The sequence below is a fragment of the Carcharhinus amblyrhynchos genome, unplaced genomic scaffold (assembly GCF_965287045.1).
Source record: "Carcharhinus amblyrhynchos unplaced genomic scaffold, sCarAmb.v2.hapA chromosome_1040, whole genome shotgun sequence".
In the NCBI taxonomy this organism is placed as follows: domain Eukaryota; kingdom Metazoa; phylum Chordata; class Chondrichthyes; order Carcharhiniformes; family Carcharhinidae; genus Carcharhinus; species Carcharhinus amblyrhynchos.
The window spans coordinates 22,074-42,970 of record NW_027650780.1 but is presented as its reverse complement, the minus strand read 5'-3'; the positions used below and the strand labels follow the sequence as shown (position 1 = coordinate 42,970).

General features: G+C 55.8%; 1 protein-coding gene across 1 annotated transcript; it reads right to left on the bottom strand.

The window, feature by feature from the left end:
- Positions 1 to 676: 676 nt before the first annotated feature.
- prmt5 (protein arginine methyltransferase 5) lies at positions 677 to 16,804 on the bottom strand. The gene is given in 12 exon segments (XM_080184924.1): positions 677 to 803; positions 2,511 to 2,569; positions 3,217 to 3,242; positions 3,245 to 3,293; positions 3,414 to 3,575; positions 7,796 to 7,959; positions 10,203 to 10,252; positions 10,356 to 10,468; positions 10,863 to 10,997; positions 11,687 to 11,772; positions 13,524 to 13,642; positions 16,686 to 16,804. Coding segments are annotated over 12 exon segments (1,191 nt in total). The 5' UTR covers positions 16,787 to 16,804.
- Between the last annotated feature and the right edge of the window lie 4,093 nt (positions 16,805 to 20,897).

The window sequence follows — 20,897 nt, the reverse complement described above, 5'->3', positions numbered from 1 at the left end:
GGCAGGGGAGACACACACATCGCTCCCCGGAGACAAAACCCGATCGAGTTTTCAACTCCCACACTCCCGCCGCCCGTACACTCTCCCCGTCACAGCGATTTACAGCAGGGAAACAGCCCTTTGGCCCAATTTCTCCATGCCGCCCTGTTTTTAAACCCCTAAGCTAATCCCAATTGCCCCCATTTGCCCCCTATCCCTCTATACCCACGTACCCATGTAACTGTCTAAACACTTGTTAAAATTGTCCCCGCCTCTACTACTGCCTCTGGCAGCTCATTCCAGACACTCACCACCCTCTGGGTGAAAAAATTGCCCCTCGGGACCCTCTCCCCTCTCACCTTAAACCCTCTGCCCTCTAGTTTTAGCCTCCCCTACCTTTGGGGGAAAAGATATTGACTATCTCGCTGATCTGTGCCCCTCATTATTTTATAGACCTCTATAAGATCACCCCTCTACGCTCCAGAGAAAAAAGTCCCAGTCTATCCAGCCTCTCCTTATAACTCAATCCATCAAGTCCCCGGGAGCATCCTAGTAAATCTTTTCTCCGCTCTCACTGACTCGATCCCCCCTATTTAATACCCCCCCCACCCCCACGCACACTCTCTCCCGATCTCAGTGCCGCAGGGTGAGATATGACATCTCCCCGTCCCCTCACGTTGTCCCCCCACGACGGGACTCACGTGACAACAGCGTTGATATTCTTTTCCACGGCGAAGACTCTGATCTTGCGATCTGCTTGTCGGGCAGCTCGGAGCGAGGCATTGACTAGGGGGCCGCGTCCAGCCCCCAGGACCATCAACACCCTGTGGCGGGGGGGCGGGGGGGGGGGAGCGGCAGGAGGAGAGAGAGGGGCAGAGAGAGAGAGAGAGAGTGAGAGAGAAACAGATAGAAGGGTCCGGGAGAGGGGGAGAGTGGGGGAGAAGAAAAGAGAGAGGGATGGAGACAGAGAAAGGGAGACCGAAAGACAGGGGGGGGACAGGGAGAGACAGAGAGGGGGACACAGAGATAGAGAGAAGAGGAGACAGAGTTAACTAAATTAACATACAGAAACTTGCAGAAATCGTTAACGTCTGGAGGGGAAACTAGGAAGCTACCAACACTCGCTGACCACTGACCCTCCCCACAGTGCGACGCTCCCTCAGCACTGACCCTCCCCACACAGTGCGGCGCTCCCCTCAGCACTGACCCTCCCCACACAGTGCGGCGCTCCTCAGCACTGACCCTTCCCCACACAGTGCGGCGCTCCCTCCAGCACTGACCCTCCCCACACAGTGCGGCGCTCCCTCAGCACTGACCCCTCCCCCACACAGTGCGGCGCTCCCTCAGCACTGACCCTCCCCACCAGTGCGGCGCTCCCTCAGCACCGACCCTCCCCCCACACAGTGCGGGGCTCCCTCAGCACCGACCCTCCCCACACAGTGCGGCGCTCCCTCAGCACTGACCCTCCCCACACAGTGCGGCGCTCCCTCAGCACCGACCCTCCCCACACAGTGCGACGCTCCCTCAGCACTGACCCTCCCCACACAGTGTGGCGCTCCCTCAGCACCGACCCTCCCCACACAGTGCGACGCTCCCTCAGCACCGACCCTCCCCACACAGTGCGACGCTCCCTCAGCACTGACCCTCCCCACACAGTGCGGCGCTCCCTCAGCACCGACCCTCCCCACACACAGTGCGGCGCTCCCTCAGCCACTGACCCTCCCCACACAGTGCGGCGCTCCTTCAGCACTGACCCTCCCCACACAGTGCGGCGCTCCCTCAGCACTGACCCTCCCACAGTGCGGCACTCCCCCAGCACTGACCCTCCCCACACAGTGCGACGCTCCCTCAGCACCGACCCTCCCCACACAGTGCGACGCTCCCCTCAGCACTGACCCTCCCCACACAGTGCGGGCGTCCCTCAGCACCGACCACCCCCCACACAGTGCGGCGCTCCCTCAGCCACTGACCCTCCCCACACACAGTGCGGCGCTCCCTCAGCACTGACCCTCCCCACACACAGTGCGGCGCTCCCTCAGAACTGACCCTCCCCACACAGTGCGGCGCTCCCTCAGAACTGACCCTCCCCACAGTGCGGCGCTCCCTCAGCACTGACCCTCCCACACAGTGCGGCGCTCCCTCAGCACTGACCCTCCCCACACAGTGCGGCGGCTCCCTCAGCACTGACCCTCCCCACACAGTGCGGCGCTCCCTCAGCACGACCCTCCCCACACAGTGCGGCGCTCCCTCAGCACTGACCCTCCCCACACAGTGCGGCGCTCCCTCAGCACTGACCCTCCCCACACAGTGCGGCGCTCCCTCAGCACTGACCCTCCCCACACAGTGCGGCGCTCCCTCAGCACTGACCCTCCCCACACACAGTGCGGCGCTCCCTCAGCACTGACCCTCCCCACACAGTGCGGCGCTCTCCCTCAGCACTGACCCTCCCCACACAGTGCGGCGCTCCCTCAGCACTGACCCTCCGACAGTGCGGCCACTAAAGAGCAGCGAAATTTCGCGCACATCCTTACTGAACATTTGTCTCTTTCTCTTCCTCTGGGATTCTGTCGAGGAGACACTTGTAGACGGCCTGAAGGGAGAGAAAAAATCAAACAAGACGGGAAGAAAAATCCTGGTTAGCATCCTGTGGCTGAGATCTGACCAATCCACCCTAACCTACACATCTTTGGGACACTAAGGGACAATTAGCACGGCCAATCCACCCTAACCTACACATCTTTGGGACACTAAGGGACAATTTAGCACGGCCAATCCACCCTAACCTACACATCTTTGGACACTAAGGGACAATTTAGCACGGCCAATCCACCCTAACCTACACATGTTTGGGACACTAAGGGCCATTAGCTCCGAGGAGAGGTTGGAGAAACTTGCTTTGTTCTGACTGGATCTACAAGGATAAGGTCAGCAGATACACGGGGATCACCCCCCACCCCCCCACCCTCAAGTTCCCCTCCGAGCCACTCACCATTCTGAGTCGGGAAATATATTGGCCGTTCCTTCACCGTCGCTGGGTCAGAATCCTGGGATTCCCCCGCGAATGGCCTAGTGGGTCACGTGGACTGCAGCGATTCAAGATGGCGGCTCACCCTCGCCTTCTCAAGGGGTAACTAGGGATGGGCAATAAATGCTGGGCCTAGCCAGCGACGCCCACGTCCCACAAATAAATACAAAAAAAAACATCCATGAATAGGTTGGGAATAGGGCTCATCCTACCTGCTGATACTGAGAGTACTTGATGGGTCCTTTTCGAAGATCTCATAGGTCTGCGATTCCAGGTTGTCCATGAGGGGCTGGAGGGGGGGAGGCAAGAGGAGGAGGAGATCTGTTAGATGTGGTTCGCTGGCGTGACAGGGTAAGGGGGGGTGGGGGTGGAGGGGGGGAAGACAAGAGAGAGAGAGGAGACGCCTCACCTGAAGCGGGCACTGTAGGTAGTCCTCGTACCCTTGGCGAAGGTTTCGTAGGAGTTGGGGGGAGGGCGGTTGCTGGTTGAGGTACTCGAGGTACTGCAGGTAGGAACGGAACTCCTTCTGAGAGTGACGGTTCGATCCCGTGATCACAAACTGAACTTCCAGCTGAGAGAGAGAGAGACGGAGAGAGAGGGGGAGAGAGAGATACACACACGGGGGGAGAGAGAGAGAGAGAGACACGGGAGAGAGAGACACACACGGGGGGAGAGAGAGAGACACACACGGGGGGAGAGAGAGAGACACACACGGGGGGAGAGAGAGAGACACACACACGGGGGGAGAGAGAGAGAGAGAGAGAGAGGGACACGGGAGAGAGAGAGAGAGAGAGACACACACGGGGGGAGAGAGAGAGAGAGAGAGAGAGGGACACGGGGGAGAGAGGGGGAGAGAGAGACACACACACGGGGGGGGAGAGAGAGAGAGAGACGGAGAGAGAGAGAGAGACACACGGGGGGGAGAGAGAGAGAGAAGACACACACGGGGGAGAGAGAGAGAGAGACACACACGGGGGGAGAGAGAGGTGGGAGGGAAGGAGAGAGAGACGGAGAGAGAGGGGGAGAGAGAGACACACACACAGAGGGGGGAGAGAGGGAGAGAGAGAGAGAGAGAGAGAGACGGAGAGAGAGAGAGACACACACACGGGGGGAGAGAGAGAGAGAGAGAGACACGGGAGAGAGAGAGAGAGAGAGAGAGACGGAGAGAGAGGGGAGAGAGAGACACACACACAGGGGGAGAGAGAGAGAGAGAGAGAGCGGAGAGAGAGAGAGACACACACACGGGGGGAGAGAGAGAGAGAGAGAGAGACACACACAGGGGGAGAGAGAGAGAGAGAGACACGGGAGAGAGAGAGAGAGACACACACGGGGGGAGAGAGAGAGAGAGAGACACACACACGGGGGCGAGAGAGAGAGAGACGGAGAGAGAGAAAGAGAGAGAGACACACACACGGGGGGGAGAGAGAGAGAGAGAGAGAGAGAGAGAGAGACGGGGGAGAGAGAGAGAGACACACACAGGGGGAGAGAGAGAGAGAGAGGGGAGAGAGAGAGAGAGAGACACACACGGGGGGAGAGAGAGAGAGAGAGAGACGGGGGAGAGAGAGAGACACGGGAGGGAAGGAGGGGGAGAGAGAGAGAGAGACGGGAGGGAGAGATGGGAGAGGAAGGAGAGAGAACAGAGAGAGAGGGAGAGATAGAGAGAGAGGGAGACAGACAGACAGAAGGAGAGGGAGAGAGACAGAGAGAGAGAAACGGGAGGGAGAGATGGGAGAGAGGAAGGGAGAGGCGAAGAGAGAGAGGAGAGATAGAGAGAGAGAGAGACAGACAGACAGAGAGAGAGAGAGAGACAGAGAGAGAGAGACAGAAACACAGGAGGGAGAGATGGGAGAGAGGGAGAGACGAAGAGAGAGAGAGGGAGAGATAGAGAGAGAGACAGACAGAGGGAGAGACAGAGACAGACAGACAGAGGAGAGACAGAGATGGAGAGAATGAGAACATGTTCCTGTTTCCTCCAATCCCAGCCCTCAGATTGTGAAGAGAGACCCAGATCCCGCTGAGTGATATCAGAAACAAGAGCAGGAGGAGGAGGCCATTCAGCCCATCGAGCCTGCTCCGGCCCCTCCATCACCATCATGGCCGATCGCCCAACTCAATCCCAGCTTTCTCCCCGTAACCTGTGACCCCGTTCACCACCACCCCCCCCGCCCCCAAGTGCTCTATCCAGCCCCCTCTCGAAGACATCCAATGTTTTGGCGTCAACTCTTCCCTTGGGAATGAATCCCAACAGGTTCACCGGTGGGGAAACGTCTCCTCATCTCCGTCCTAAATGGTCCACCCACCCCCTCTCCCCGAATCCTCAGACCCCCTGGTTCTGGACTCCCCCGCAACCCCGCCATCAGGAACATCCTCCCTGCATCTACCCTGTCCAGCCCTGTTAGAATTTGATAAATCTCTGTGAGATTCCAACCCCCCTGAACTCCAGTAAAAACAATCCTAACCTCGTCAATCTCTCCTCGTACATCCGTCCTGGGAAACCCTTCGCTGCCACTCCCTCCAGAGCTAGAACATCCTTCCTCGGAAAAGGAGACCCAAAAACTGCCCACAATACTCTCGGTGTGGCCTCACCGAGGCCCCCTGTAATAATCACCCACCACGCATCCCTGTTCCTGTACTCCAAACCTCTCGCAACGAAGGCCAATGTTTCCCTTCTTTACCCCCTGCTGCTGCACCTGCATGCGCAACGACACCCAGATCCCTCTGCACACTGCAGATGCTTAGGTCCGAGGGATTATCGGGGTAAACGTCTGGGGTCACGGGATATTCCCTCCCTATTATGGAGCACCAGATGCCTCTGACGTGTCGCTAATGTGTCTGCTTTCCATTGCCTGTGGCACCCACTTGGTCTCTCTGCGTGGAAAATACCTTCTTCAAACCTTTCCTCTCTCACCCTGAACCTGTGCACCCCCCCCCCCCCCCAAACCTTGTAAATTGACCCTTCCACCCTGGGAAATAGCCTCTGACCCCTCCCATCCTACGTCTGCCATCGTTTTGTAGGCCTCTATCAGGGTCTCCCCCTCAGCCTCCGTCTTTCCAGCGGAAACAACCCTAGTTTATCCAACCTTCCTCATACCCAACACCCTCGAGACCAGGCAACTTCCTGGTGAACCTCCTCCGCACTCCCTCCAAGGCTTCCACCTCCCTCGGGTACTGTGGCGACCAGAACCGCACGCAACGCTCCAAATGCTGCCTCACCAAGGAGCACCTGATTCCCAACTCTTGGACTCAATGTCTTGGCCGTTGAAGATACGCATGCCAGATGTATATAGATGATCTGGAGGAGGGAACCGTGTAGGGTGTCGAATTTGCTGATGACACCAAGATAGGGAACGGCAATTGTGCGGAGGGTGTGGAGAGTCTGCAGAAGGATCTAGATAGGCTGGGCGAATGGGCCAGGAAATGGCAAATGGAATTTAATGTTGGCAAGTGTGAGGTGGTCCACTTTGGTAGGAAGAATGGTAGGAAGGACTATTACTTACGGGGCGAAAAACTGCAGCAGGCGACGGTGCAGAGGGACCTCGGGGTCCTTGTGCATGAGTCGCAAAAACCCAGCTTGCAGGTGCAGCAGGTGGTCAGGAAGGCGAATGGGATGCTGGCCTTCATAGCGAGGGGGATTGAATATAAAAGTAGGGAGGTCTTGCTGCAGCTGTATAGGGCATTGGTGAGGCCGCAGCTGGAGTACTGTGTGCAGTTTTGGTCGCCGCACCTGCGCAAAGATATTTTGGCCTTGGAGGGAGTGCAGAGGAGGTTTACTAGGCTGATACCGGAGTTGCTATGAGGAGAGGCTGAATAAACTGGGCTTGTACTCGTTAGAGTTTAGAAGAATGAGGGGAGATCTCATTGAGACTTATAAGATGATGAATGGGATGGATAGGATAGAGGTGGAGAGACTCTTCCCGCTCAGAAAGGACAGTAGGACTAGGGGGCACAGCCTCAAGATAAAGGGGGGGGGGCGGTTTAGAACGGAGTTGAGGAGGAACTTCTTCACTCAAAGGGTGGTGAATCTCTGGAATTCTCTGCCCGTTGAAGTGGTGGAGGCTACCTCGCTAAATATTTTTAAGACGCGGGTTGATGGGTTTTTGATAAGAGAGGGGATTAAGGGTTATGGGGAGAGGGCGGGAATGTGGAACTGAGACACGACAGATCAGCCATGATCTTATTGAATGGCGGGGCAGGCTCGAAGGGCTAGATGGCCTACTCCTGCTCCTATTTCTTATGTTCTTATGCCTTCTTCATCTCCTTGGCCTCCCGCGCTGCCACCTTTAGGGAACTGTGGACCTGTACACCCAGACCCCTCCGTTGGTTAATGCTCCGAAGGGTTCTGCCATCTACGGTAGAACTCACACACAGGTCTGACCCCCCCAAAACTCATCACCTCACATTTGCCCCGATTAAACTCCTGACTCTGGGTCACGGACGGAGGTGAGGAGGGGGCGCAGCAGGCGCGAAGGGCAGAACGGCCTCCCCCTTGCTCCTATCTTCCGTGTTTCTACAAGACGTAGGAAGAGAGAGAGATGGACCACTCGGCCCATCGACTCCACTTTGCCATTCGGCGACTGATCGGGGGGCGTAGGCAGAGTGGATAGTCAGAAGCTTCCCCCCCCCAGGGTGGAATCCATGAATAGGATGGGGAATAGAGGGATACAGTCCCCGGAAGGGTAGGGGGTTTCAGTTCAGTCGGAGGGGGGCAGCATGGTGGGTGCAGGAGGGGCCGAACGGCCTGTTCCTGTGCTGGAATTTTCTTTGGTCTCCGGCCTGCCTCCGATCGGTTACCTTGAAGAGTCTGTAGATGAGGTTCTGGTGCATCTTCGAGAGGACTGGGAAGCCCTTCTTGTTAGTCAGGAAGATGCTGGTGGGGAGAACGGCCGCCTTGATGGGTTCCCCGAGCCACCGGTCGATCACGCTGTCTGAGGGCAGGTCCGCGCCGACGTCCAGGGCTGCAAGACAAGGGGCGCGCACAGGTTAGGGTGGATTGGCCGTGCTAAATTGTCCCTTAGTGTCCAAAGATGTGTAGGTTAGGGTGGATTGGCCGTGCTAAATTGTCCCTTAGTGTCCAAAGATGTGTAGGTTAGGGTGGATTGGCCGTGCTAAATTGTCCCTTAGTGTCCCAAAGATGTGTAGGTTAGGGTGGATTGGCCATGCTAAATTGTCCCTTAGTGTCCCAAAGATGTGTAGGTTAGGGGGGATTGGCCGTGCTAAATTGTCCCTTAGTGTCCCAAAGATGTGTAGGTTAGGGTGGATTGGCCATGCTAAATTGTCCCTTAGTGTCCAAAGATGTGTAGGTTAGGGTGGATTGGCCATGCTAAATTGTCCCTTAGTGTCCAAAGATGTGTAGGTTAGGGTGGATTGGCCGTGCTAAATTGCCCCTTAATGTCAGGGGGGCTTAGCTGGGGTAAACGCATGCAGTTCTGGGAATTGGGCAGACTTGACAGACTGAGTGGCCTGCCCCTGCTGCCATTTCATAGGGAGTGCAGAGGAGATGCACTGAGATCTTAATCAATTGGGCCAGTGGGCAGACAAGTGGCAGATACAGTTTAATTTAGATAAATGCGAGGTGATGCATTTTGGTCGATGGAACCAGGGGCAGGACTTACTCAGTTAATGGTCGGGGGGAGAGTTACAGAACAGAGAGATCTCAGGGTAACAGGTTCATAGCTCCTTGAAAGTGGGGTCACAGGTGGACAGAGTGGTGAAGAAGGCATTGGGCATGCTTGGTTTCATCGGTCAGAACATTGAATACAGGAGTTGGGACGTCTTGTTGAAGTTGTACAAGACATTGGGAAGGCCACACTTGGAATACTGTGTACAGTTCTGGTCACCCTATTATAGAAAGGATATTATTAAACTAGAAAGAGTGCAGAAAAGATTTACTAGGATGCTCCCGGGACTTGATGGATTGAGTTATAAGGAGAGGCTGGATAGACTGGGACTTTTTTCTCTGGAGCGTAGAGGGGTGATCTTATAGAGGTCTATAAAATAATGAGGGGCACAGATCAGCGAGATAGTCAATATCTTTTCCCCCAAAGGTAGGGGAGTCTAAAACTAGAGGGCAGAGGGTTTAAGGTGAGAGGGGAGAGGGTCCAGAGGGGCAATTTTTTCACCCAGAGGGTGGTGAGTGTCTGGAACGAGCTGCCAGAGGCAGTAGTAGAGGCGGGTACAATTTTGTCTTTTAAAAAGCTTTTAGACAGTTACATGGGTACGATGTAGAGGGATATGGGACAAACGTGGGCAATTGGGATTAGCTTAGGGGTTTAAAAAAGGGATAGCATGGAGAAGTTGGGCCGAAGGGTCTGTTTCCCTGCTGTAAACCTCTGTGATTTGGTTGATTACTAGAGGAATGAGTTTAAAAACAGTGAGGTTATATTGGGGGGGTGTAGGGGGCTGGAGGAGGTTACAGAGATAGGGAGGGGGTGTAGGGGGCTGGAGGAGGTTACAGAGATAGGGAGGGGCTGTAGGGGGCTGGAGGAAGTTACAGAGATAGGGAGGGGGTGTAGGGGGTTGGAGGAGGTTACAGAGATAGGGAGGGGGTGTGGGGGGCTGGAGGAGGTTAGAGATAGGGAGGGGGTGTAGGGGTTGGAGGAGGGTTACAGAGATAGGGAGGGGGTGTAGGGGGCTGGAGGAGGTTACAGAGATAGGGAGGGGGTGTAGGGGGCTGGAGGAGCTTACAGAGATAGGAAGGGGGTGTAGGGGGGGCTGGAGGAGGATACAGAGACAGGGAGGGGGTGTAGGGGGCTGGAAGAGGTTACAGAGATAGGGAGGGGGTGTAGGGGACTGGAGGAGGTTACAGAGATAGGGAGGGGGGTGTAGGGGGGCTGGAGGAGGTTACAGAGATAGGGAGGGGGGTGGAGGAGGCTGGAGGAGGTTACAGAGATAGGGAGGGGGGTGTAGGGGGCTGGAGGAGGTTACAGAGATAGGGAGGGGGTGTGGGGGGCTGGAGGAGGTTACAGAGATAGGGAGGGGGTGTAGGGGGCTGGAGGAGGTTACAGAGATAGGGAGGGGGTGTAGGGGTTGGAGGGGGTTACAGAGATAGGGAGGGGGTGTAGGGGGGCTGGAGGAGGTTACAGAGATAGGGAGGGGGGTGTAGGGGGCTGGAGGAGGTTACAGAGATAGGGAGGGGGGTGTAGGGGGCTGGAGGAGGTTACAGAGACAACAGTCAGACCGTTGACGAGATGGGACTCACCGAGAGCGATGCGCTTGTTGTAATCGCACAGAGAACGGAAGTGATGCCACCTGTGAGAGAGAGAGACAGAGAAAGAGAGAGACAGTAACCATCTAGACAGAGTAGGGGGGGCAGCAAGAGGGCAGCAGAGGGGTGAGAGGGGCAGGGAGTTACCAGAGCCAGGTTTTCTCCTCCTCACTGCAGTCTTCGGAACGCTGGACTGGATCGTTCGCCACAATGTCATCACGCATGTCTTCCAGGGAGATTAACGGGACCCGGATCCAAAACTGTTGGGAACAGGAGGAGGGGAGGGGGGTTAGATACAGAGTAAAGCTCCCTCTGCACTGTCCCCCATCAAACACTCCCAGGACAGGTACAGCACGGGGTTAGATACAGAGTAAAGCTCCCTCTGCACTGTCCCCCATCAAACACTCCCAGGACAGGTACAGCACGGGGTTAGATACAGAGTAAAGCTCCCTCTACACTGTCCCCCCCATCAAACACTCCCAGGACAGGTACAGCACGGGGTTAGATACAGAGTAAAGCTCCCTCTACACTGTCCCCCCATCAAACACTCCCAGGACAGGACAGCACGGGGTTAGATACAGAGTAAAGCTCCCTCTACACTGTCCCCCCATCAAACACTCCCAGGACAGGTACAGCACGGGGTTAGATACTCACGACTGTGGAGTGATGTCCGGTGAGGAGGTGGTTCAGTAACATTCTGGCCAGGTTGCTGTTGTTGCTCTGTTGGAGAGGGATGAGGAACGCTGGGACGCCGAGATAGGCAGCAAAATTCAGTTCCTGCAGCAGGGCCTGTGGGAAGGAGCAACGGGTTAAACCGGGGACAGCTCAGCATCAACCTCAGCACTGACCCTCCCCACACAGTGCGGCGCTCCCTCAGCACTGACCCTCCCCACACAGTGCGGCGCTCCCTCAGCACCGACCCTCCCCACACACAGTGCGGCGCTCCCTCAGCACTGACCCTCCCCACACACAGTGCGGCGCTCCCTCAGCACGGACCCTCCCCACACACAGTGCGGCGCTCCCTCAGCACTGACCCTCCCCACACAGTGCGGCGCTCCCTCAGCACCGACCCTCCCCACACAGTGCGGCACTCCCTCAGCACCGACCCTCCCCACACACAGTGCGGCGCTCCCTCGGCACCGACCCTCCCCACACAGTGCGGGGCTCCCTCAGCACTGACCCTCCCCACACACAGTGCGGCGCTCCCTCGGCACCGACCCTCCCCACACAGTGCGGCACTCCCTCAGCACCGACCCTCCCCACACACAGTGCGGCGCTCCCTCGGCACCGACCCTCCCCACACAGTGCGGCGCTCCCTCAGCACCGACCCTCCCCACACAGTGCGGCGCTCCCTCAGCACCGACCCTCCCCACACAGTGCGGCGCTCCTTCTGCACTGACCCTCCCCACACAGTGCGGCGCTCCCTCAGCACCGACCCTCCCCACAGTGCGGCGCTCTGACCCTCAGTGTATCCTCACCTCCTCAGAGTTTTTGCGTATTTGGTCATCCTCGGAGTCTGGCTGTATCCATGGTGACAGTTTTCCCACTATCAGTGTGTTCCAGTCTGGAAGAGAGAGAGAGAAATTGGCAACGGATTTCTTATTTTTGTGAGACATTGGACAAGTGGTGTTCCTCAGGGATCAGTGCTGGGACCTTTGCTGCTTGTAATATATATAAATGATTTGGAGGAAAATGTAAATGGATTGATTAGTAAGTTTGCGGATGACACAAAGGTTGGTGGATTTGCGGATAGCGATGGGGACCATCAGAGGATACAGCAGGATATAGATCAGTTGGAGACTTGGGCGGAGAGATGGCAGATGGAGTTTAATCCGGAGAAATGTGAGGTAATGCATTTTGGAAGGTCTAACACAGATAGGAAATATACAGTAAATGGCAGAACCCTTAAGAGTATTGATAGGTAGAGGGATCCGGGCGTACAGGTACACAGAGTATTGATAGGCAGAGAGATCTGGGCGTACAGGTACACAGAGTATTGATAGGCAGAGGGATCTGGGCGTACAGACACACAGCTCACTGAAAGTGGCAACGCAGGTGGAGAAGGTAGTCAGGAAGGCATACGGCATGCTTGCCTTCATCGGCCGGGGCACTGAGTTTAAAAATTGGCAAGTCAAGTTGCAGCTTTATAGAACCTTAGTGAGGCCGCACTTGGAATATAGTGTTCAATTCTGGGTCACCCACACTACCAGGAGGTTGGGGGGTGGGGGGGGGTGTGTGTGTGTGTGTGTGTGTGTGTGTGTGAGATGGTTGGCACAGTGGGATAGCACTGCTGCCTCGCAGCGCCAGGGACCCAGGTTCAATTCCCAGCTCGGGTCACTGTCTGTGTGGAGTCTGCACTAGCTTATAGAGGTGATCTTATAGAGGTCTATAAAATAATGAGGGGCACAGATCAGCGAGATAGTCAATATCTTTTCCCCCAAAGGTAGGGGAGTCTAAAACTAGAGGGCAGAGGTTTAAGGGGGGAGGGGAGAGATACAAAAGGATCCAGAGGGGTAAGTTTTTCACCCAGAGGGTGGTGAGTGTCTGGAACAAGCTGCCAGAGGCAGTAGTAGAGGCGGGGACAATTTTATCTTTTAAAAAGCATTTAGACAGTTACATGGGGTACGATGGATATAGAGGGATATGGGCCACATGCGGGCAATTGGGATTAGCTTCGTGGTTTAATTCAAAAGGGATGGCATGGACAAGTTGGGCCGAAGGGCCTGTTTCCCTGCTGTAAACCTCTGGCTCTATCTACACTTCCCGCTGCCTCGGGGAAAAGCAGCCGGTATAATTAAGGACCCCCCCACCCCCACACACCCCGGACATTCTCTCTTCCACCTCCTTCCGTCGGGGAAAAAGATACAAAAGTCTGAGGTCCCGTACCGACCGACTCAAGAACAGCTTCTTCCCTGCTGCTGTCAGACTTTTGAATGGACCTACCTCGCAGTAAGCTGATCTTTCTCTGCACCCTCGCTGTGACTGTAACACTACATTCTGCACCCTCTCCTTTCCTTCTCTATGAACGGTATGCTTTGTCTGTATAGTGCGCAAGAAACAATACTTTTCACCGTATCCCAATACACGTGACAATAATAAATCAAATATTAAGCTGATCTTTCTCTACACCCTCGCTGTGACTGTAACACTACATTCTGCACCCTCTGCTTTCCTTCTCTATGAACGGTATGCTTTGTATAGCGCACAAGAAACAATACTTTTCACTGTGTCCCAATACATCTGACAATAATAAATCAAGTCAAACACAGAACATCGGGTGGGAGGGATATCTGGGTGGGAGGGGGGGGGACTTACCTCGGCCGGACAGCAGTAGGTCGGAACGCGTCAGTGCCCCCGGGCGATCTTTGGCTGGTGTCTCGGTGAACTCCCGTTTGAACCGGGGATTGAAAATTGGCATGCAGAGGAAGTCAAAGCTGAGACAGAGAGAAAGAGGGAGTGAGAAAGAGAGAGGCAGCACACAGCGTTTACAACAAGAACATAAGAAATAGGAGCAGGAGTAGGCCATCTAGCCCTTCGAGCCTGCCCTGCCATTCAATAAGATCATGGCTGATCTGTCGTGGCTCAGTTCCACATTCCCGCCCTCTCCCCATAACCCTTAATCCCCTCTCTTATCAAGAACCCATCAACCTGCTTCTTAAAAATATTTAGCGAGGCAGCCTCCACCACTTCAACAGGCAGAGAATTCCAGAGATTCACTACCCTTTGAGTGAAGAAGTTCCTCCTCAACTCCGTTCTAAACCGCACCCTCCCTTTATCTTGAGGCTGTGCCCCCTAGTCCTACTGTCCTTTCTGAGCGGGAAGAGTCTCTCCACCTCTATCCTATCCATCCCATTCATCATCTTATACGTCTCAATGAGATCTCCCCTCATTCTTCTAAACTCTAACGAGTACAAGCCTAGTTTATTCAGCCTCTCCTCATAGCTCAATCCCCTCAACTCTGGCATCAGCCTAGTAAACCTCCTCTGCACTCCCTCCAAGGCCAAAATATCTTTGCGTAAGTACGGCGCCCAAAACTGCGCACAGTACTCCAGCTGCGGCCTCACCAATGCCCTATAAAGCTGCAGCAAGACCTCCCTACTTTTATATTAAACCCACCGCCTCCCCCCCCCCAACAGATAAACAGTGGGGAATAAATATTCCCAAACGGGGTAATACATACCCCCCAATTAGGGTAATAAATAACCCCCCAACAACGGAGTGAACGATGAAAGGCTCCGTGTAGGTGACCGCCTGGGTCCACCATCGTTAGCCCATCGCCATAACAGGTCCACAGCAGACGCCATCTCCCAGCCCTGGGACACCCTTCCATCAACACCCTCTCCCCCACCTCCACACGCACCCCCCCACCCACCCACCCACCTACCTTCCGTCACCTCCCTGACCTTCCCCTCCGTTGACCCCCTCATCAATAAAAGATTTGCAGGAAAATGTAACTGGGTTGATTGGTAAGTTTGCCGACGACACAAAGGTTGGGGGGGATTTGCGGATAGCGATGGGGACCATCAGAGGATACAGCAGGATATAGATCAGTTGGAGACTTGGGCAGAGAGATGGCAGATGGAGTTTAATCCAGACAAATGTGAGGGAATGCATTTTGGAAGGTCTAATACAGAAAGGAGATATACAGTAAATGGCAGAATCCTTAAGAGTATTGATAGGCAGAGGGATCTGGGCGTACAGGTACACAGAATATTGACAGGCCGAGGGATCTTTGCGTACAGGTACACACAGTATTGACAGGCAGAGGGATCTGGGCGTACAGGTACACAGAGTATTGACAGGCCGAGGGATCTGGGTGTACAGGTACACAGAATATTGACAGGCCGAGGGATCTGGGCGTACAGGTACACAGAATATTGACAGGCCGAGGGATCTGGGCGTACAGGTACACAGGTCACTGAAAGTGGCAACGCAGGTGGAGAAGGTAGTCAGGAAGGCATACGGCATGCTTGCCTTCATCGGCCGGGGCACTGAGTTTAAAAATTGGCAAGTCACGTTGCAGCTTTATAGAACCTTAGTGAGGCCGCACTTGGAATATAGTGTTCAATTCTGGGTCACCCACACTACCAGAAGGATGTGGAGGCTTTGGAGAGGGTTACAGAAAAGATTTACCAGGATGTTGCCTCTGGTACGGAGGGCGTTAGCTATGAGGAGAGGTTGGAGAAACTTGGTTTGTTCTCACTCGAACGACAGAGCCCCCATTCCCCCGTCCCCCTACATCCCCGTCCCCCCACTCCACGTCCCTCCCCGTCCCCCACTCCCCCCCATCCCCGTTCCCCCCGTCCCCCACTCCACGTGCCCCCCACCCCACCCCACCACCCCATATCCCCGTCCCCATAATCCACCCACTCTCATATCTCCCCCTCCCCATATCCCCCCCATCCCCACTCCCTATATCCCCATGTCCTCAAATCCACCAACCCATCCCCATATACCCCCATATCTCCCTCCCCGACCCCCATATCCCGCGTTCCCCATATCCCCCCTCCCCGTCCCCCATATCCCGCGTTCCCCATATCCCCCTCCCCGTCCCCCATATCCCGCGTTCCCCATATCCCCCCCGTCCCCCATATCCCCGTCCCCATAATCCACCCGCTCTCATATCTCCCCTTCCCATATCCCCCCATCCCCACTCCCAATATCCCCACATCCACCAACCCATCCCCATATACCCCCATATCCCCCTCCCCGATCCCCATATCCCACGTTCCCAATATCCCCCTCCCCCATATCCCGCGTTCCCCATATCCCCCTCCCCGTCCCCCATATCCCGCGTTCCCCATATCCCCCTCCCCGTCCCCCATATCCCGCGTTCCCCATATCTGCATATCCTTGTTCCCATAATCCACCCGCTCTCATATCTCCCCCTCCCCATATCCCCCCATCCCCACTCCCAATATCCCCACATCCACCAACCCATCCCCATATACCCCTCCCATATCCCCATCCCCCATATCCCACGTTCCCAATATCCCCCTCCCCGTCCCCCATATCCCCCTCCCCATCCCCCATATCCCGCGTTCCCCGTCCCCCATATCCCGCGTTCCCCATATCTGCATATCCTTGTTCCCATAATCCACCCGCTCTCCTATCTCCCCTTCCCATATCCCCCCATCCCCACGTCCACCAACCCATCCCCATATACCCCCATACCCCGCGTTCCCCCATATCCCCCTCCCCATACCCCGCGTTCCCCATATCCCCCTCCCCCATACCCCGCGTTCCCCATATCCCCCTCCCCCATATCCCGCGTTCCCCCATATCCCCCTCCCCCATATCCCGCGTTCCCCCATATCCCCCTCTCCCCCATATCCCGCGTTCCCCCATATCCCCCTCCCCCATATCTGCATATCCCCGTTCCCATAATCCACCAGTCCCCATATCCCCCCAGTATCCTCACCCCCCATATCCCCCTCCCCCATATCCCCCTCCCCCTCAGCCCCTCCCGCCTCTCACCCCTGCCGGCCCACCGCCCCCAGACTCTCCCCGATGTCGGGCACCGAGTGCAGTTCGCGGCCGCTGGACACCCGGCTGACTCCCGCCGCCGCCGCCGCCATGGTCCGTGCGAGGAGGAGGCGGAGAGGGGGCGGGGTCACAAGCCCCGGGTTTGCTCCAATGAACGGGGGGGGGTGCCGGCCCTGCTCCAATCGGAGGAGCGGGCCAACACAGGAGGGCGGGCGGTTTGGTAGAGCCAATCGCGACCTAGAATCCCGCCCGGATGGACCAATCGACATTGAGAATGTTCTGAGTGACGCGCACAGAGACCAATCGGCTCTTCCGAGCGGGAGCGGGTTTTCACCAATCGGAGCAGCAGCTCAACAAAGAAAGGCGGGCCGTCTGGAGGAGCCAATGGGGACCCAGAATCCCGCCGAATGGACCAATCAGTATTGGAGGGCGGCAACTCAGTGTGACAGACAGCGGTGCGGTCCAATGGGAACTGGCGTGCGCCCTGACGGGCAGTTGTTTGAACCAATAGTAGTGCGGCTAGTATCAGATCTGACCGGAGGGGCCTGCCCGGGGGGGCGGGACAATGTGGCCATGTGGGAACCCCGCGTGCAGAGGAGTAGGCGGGTCACTGTTGTGATTGACAGTCGTCCTGACCAATGGGCCCAAAAGCTTCCCGGTCCGCCATCTGCTGATTGGTCCGTTTTCCATTGCGGGCGTGTCAAGGAGCTGAGACGTCCATTACCCCGCTGCGCCCCTCTCAGCACGAAGCCGAGTCACATTCTATACCGTTCAAAAACAAAGGTAGAGAAAAAGCGGTGGTGGCTTTTGTCAAACCGTAGGTCAGAAATATCCTCGGTAAGTGACCCGAAACGGCGGTTTGACTAACGATTCGGTGTCGCCATGTTTTCCAGCCGGGCCGTTGCCCCTGGCAACCGCGGCCTAGGCCGCGGGGCGGGAGTGCGGTGGCAACATGACGTCAGGGAATCGGGCGTGTGTTGCGCAGGCGCGGCGGGTGGGGAGGAGTGGTGACGTGAGCGGCCGAGACCGCCCACTCCGGAGCTGCTGCGCCTGCGCGCCGTGAGGAGGGATTCCGGATTTTACGCGCGTTGTGAGGGGGAGGGGCAAGGGGAGGGGTAGCGTTAGATGACGCAAGGACGCCGGGATTGCGGGGCAGGCGCTCCGGAATCAGTACGCATGTGCGGCGTGAGATGACGCAAGGATGCACGGGGTGTGCTTCGGAGTCAATACGCACGCGCAGCGTGAGTTGACGCAAGATCGCCGGGGGGGTGGGGTGGGGTGCATGCTCTGTGGAGTCAGTACGTATGCGCAGCGTGAGATGACGCAAGGACGCTGGGCGATCCGGCAGAGTCTCCGCAGTCAGCCCGCATGCGCAGCGTGTGATGACGGAAGGACGCCAGGTGGCTGGGGAATGCACTCCGGAGTCAGTACGCATGCGCAGCGTCAGACGACGCAGGGACGCCAGTGTTTGGGGGGGGGGGGGCAGCTGCTCCGTGGTCAGTGCGCATGCGGAGCGTGAGGTGACGCAAGGATGCCTGGCGCTCCGTCAAACTGTACGCAGTCAGTCCGCATGCGCAGCGAGAGATGACGGAAGGACGCCAGGTGGCTGGGGCAGGCTCGCCGGAGTCGGTGCGCATGCGTAGCGTCAAATGACGCAAGGACGCCAGGGTTGGGGCTGGCGCTGCCGAATTAGTACGCATGCGTAGCGGCCTCATGAGGCTGAGCGCCACAGCGGGGAGGCGGGGCCAGGGGGGTTGATTGACAGCTCTCTCCCTCATTGCAAAGGGTGCCTGGTCTCCCAATAGCCTTCTACAGCAAAGAGAGGCACAGTTTACCTTCACTTATCATCAGAGCAAGGAGAGACCATCGTCACACTGAACAGAAATGGATTATTGCAAAGAAGTCCATCGTCATCGATGAGGACCTCAACACCATTGGTCATTTTGAGGCTGGTTGCAGTGAACATAAGAAATAGGAGCAGGAGGAGGCCATTCGGCCCCTTCAAGCCTGCCCCGCCATTCAATAAGATCACGGCTAATCTGAAGTGGATCAGTTCCACTTTCCCGCTTTCTCAGAAACCTATCTACCCGTGACTTCAATATATTCAGCGAGGCAGCCCCCACCACTTCAACGGGCAGAGAATTCCAGAGATTCACCACCCTCTGAGTGAAGAAGTTCCTCCTCAACTCCGATCTAAACTGTCCCCCCCCCTTATCTTGAGGCTATGCCCTCTAGTCCTGCTGTCCTTTCTGAGCAGGAAGAACCTCTCTACCTCGGTGTGTCCAAAGATGACCGATCAGGAATGTCCTGGCACATATTGGACAGACTTGTGCGGACACTGTGGTTGTTGCGCTGGTGGCTCTGGACTTGCGCAGCTTAAGTTGTGCTTCAGCAATACACCTTGCTTCGTGAGCCTGACAGCCCTTTGTGGATGAGGCAGCGCTAGGTTTTGTGCCAACGTTTCCCAGGTGGTCGTGCCAAGGGAGGCCTCGAGTGTGTCTTTGAAATGTTTCTTCTGCCCTCCATGCGAGCATCTTCCAGCAGAGAGTTCCCCAAAAAGGAGCTGCTTGGGTATGCGCTCGTATTACATACGGAGGACACGACCTGCCCACCGGGTCTGCGCTCTCATCAGCAGTGTGTGGACTGATGGTAGACTTGCTCCAGAGAGAACTTCAGTGTCTGGTACTTTGTCTTGCCATCTGATGCGTAATATTCTGCGAAGACAAGTCATGAGGAAATGATTGAGCTGTCTTGCATGCCTTCGATACACAGTCCACGTTTCACAGGCATACAGGAGGGTAGCGAGTACCACGGCGCTGTAGACCTTCAGTGCAAAGCAGTGTACCGACAACTGAACAACGAGGAACGCTCCAGACAGTAACCTGCAGATCTGACCAAAGAACACACCCTTCAACTCAACACCCTGATCAAGACCTTTGATCCAGACCTTCAGAGCACCCTCCGTGCTCTCATCCCACGTACTCCCCGCGTTGGAGATCTCTACTGCCTCCCAAAGATACACAAGGCAAACACACCCGGCCGTCCCATCGTATCGGGCAGTGGGACCCTGTGCGAGAACCTCTCCGGCTACGTTGAGGGCATCCTGAAACCCATTGTACAAAGTACCCCCAGTTTTTGCCGTGACACTACGGACTTCCTACAGAAACTCAGCACACATGGAGCAGTTGAACCAGGGACACTCCTCGTCACAATGGATGTCTCGGCGCTCTACACCAATATCCCCCACGACGATGGCATTGCTGCAACTGCCTCAGTGCTCAACACTGACGACTGCCAGTTTCCACATGCAATTTTACAACTCATCCACTTTATCCTGGGCCACAATGTCTTCACCTTCAACAACCAGTTCTTCATCCAGACACATGGAACAGCCATGGGGACCAAATTCGCACCTCAATATGCCAACATCTTCATGCACAGGTTTGAACAAGACTTCTTCACCACACAGGACCTTCAACCGATGCTATACACTAGATACATCAATGACATTTTCTTCCTTTGGACTCATGGTGAACAATCACTGAAACAACTATATGACGACATCAACAAGTACCATCCCACCATCAGACTCACCATGAACTTCTCCGGAATCAGTTACATTCTTGGACACACGCAACTCCATCAAGGACAGTCACCTCAGCACCTCACTGTACCGCAAGCCCACGGATAACCCCACGATGCTCCACTTCTCCAGCTACCACCCTAAACATGTTAAAGAAGCCATCCCCTACAGACAAGCCCTCCGTATACACAGGATCTGCTTAGATAAGGAGGGTCGCAACAGACACCTCCAGACACTGAAAGATGCCCTCATAAGAACAGGATATGGCGCTCGACTCATCGATCGACAGTTCCAACGCTCCACAATGAAAAACCGCAAAGACTTGCATTCTAATCAGTATTCTGTAAACTGTGTGTGCCTTTACATGCCCTGTTTGCAATCAAAACTTACCACTCAACTGACAAAGGAACAGCGTTCCGAAAGCTAGTGGCGTTTGCGACAAATAAACCTGTTGGACTTTAACCTGGTGTTGTGAGACTTCTTACTGTGTTTACCCCAGCCGGCATCTCCACATCATTCACTATAATATACACAGGGGACTGCTATTCTCTATTCTCTATAATATACACAGGGGACTGCTATTCTCTATAATATACACAGGGGACTGCTATTCTCTATAA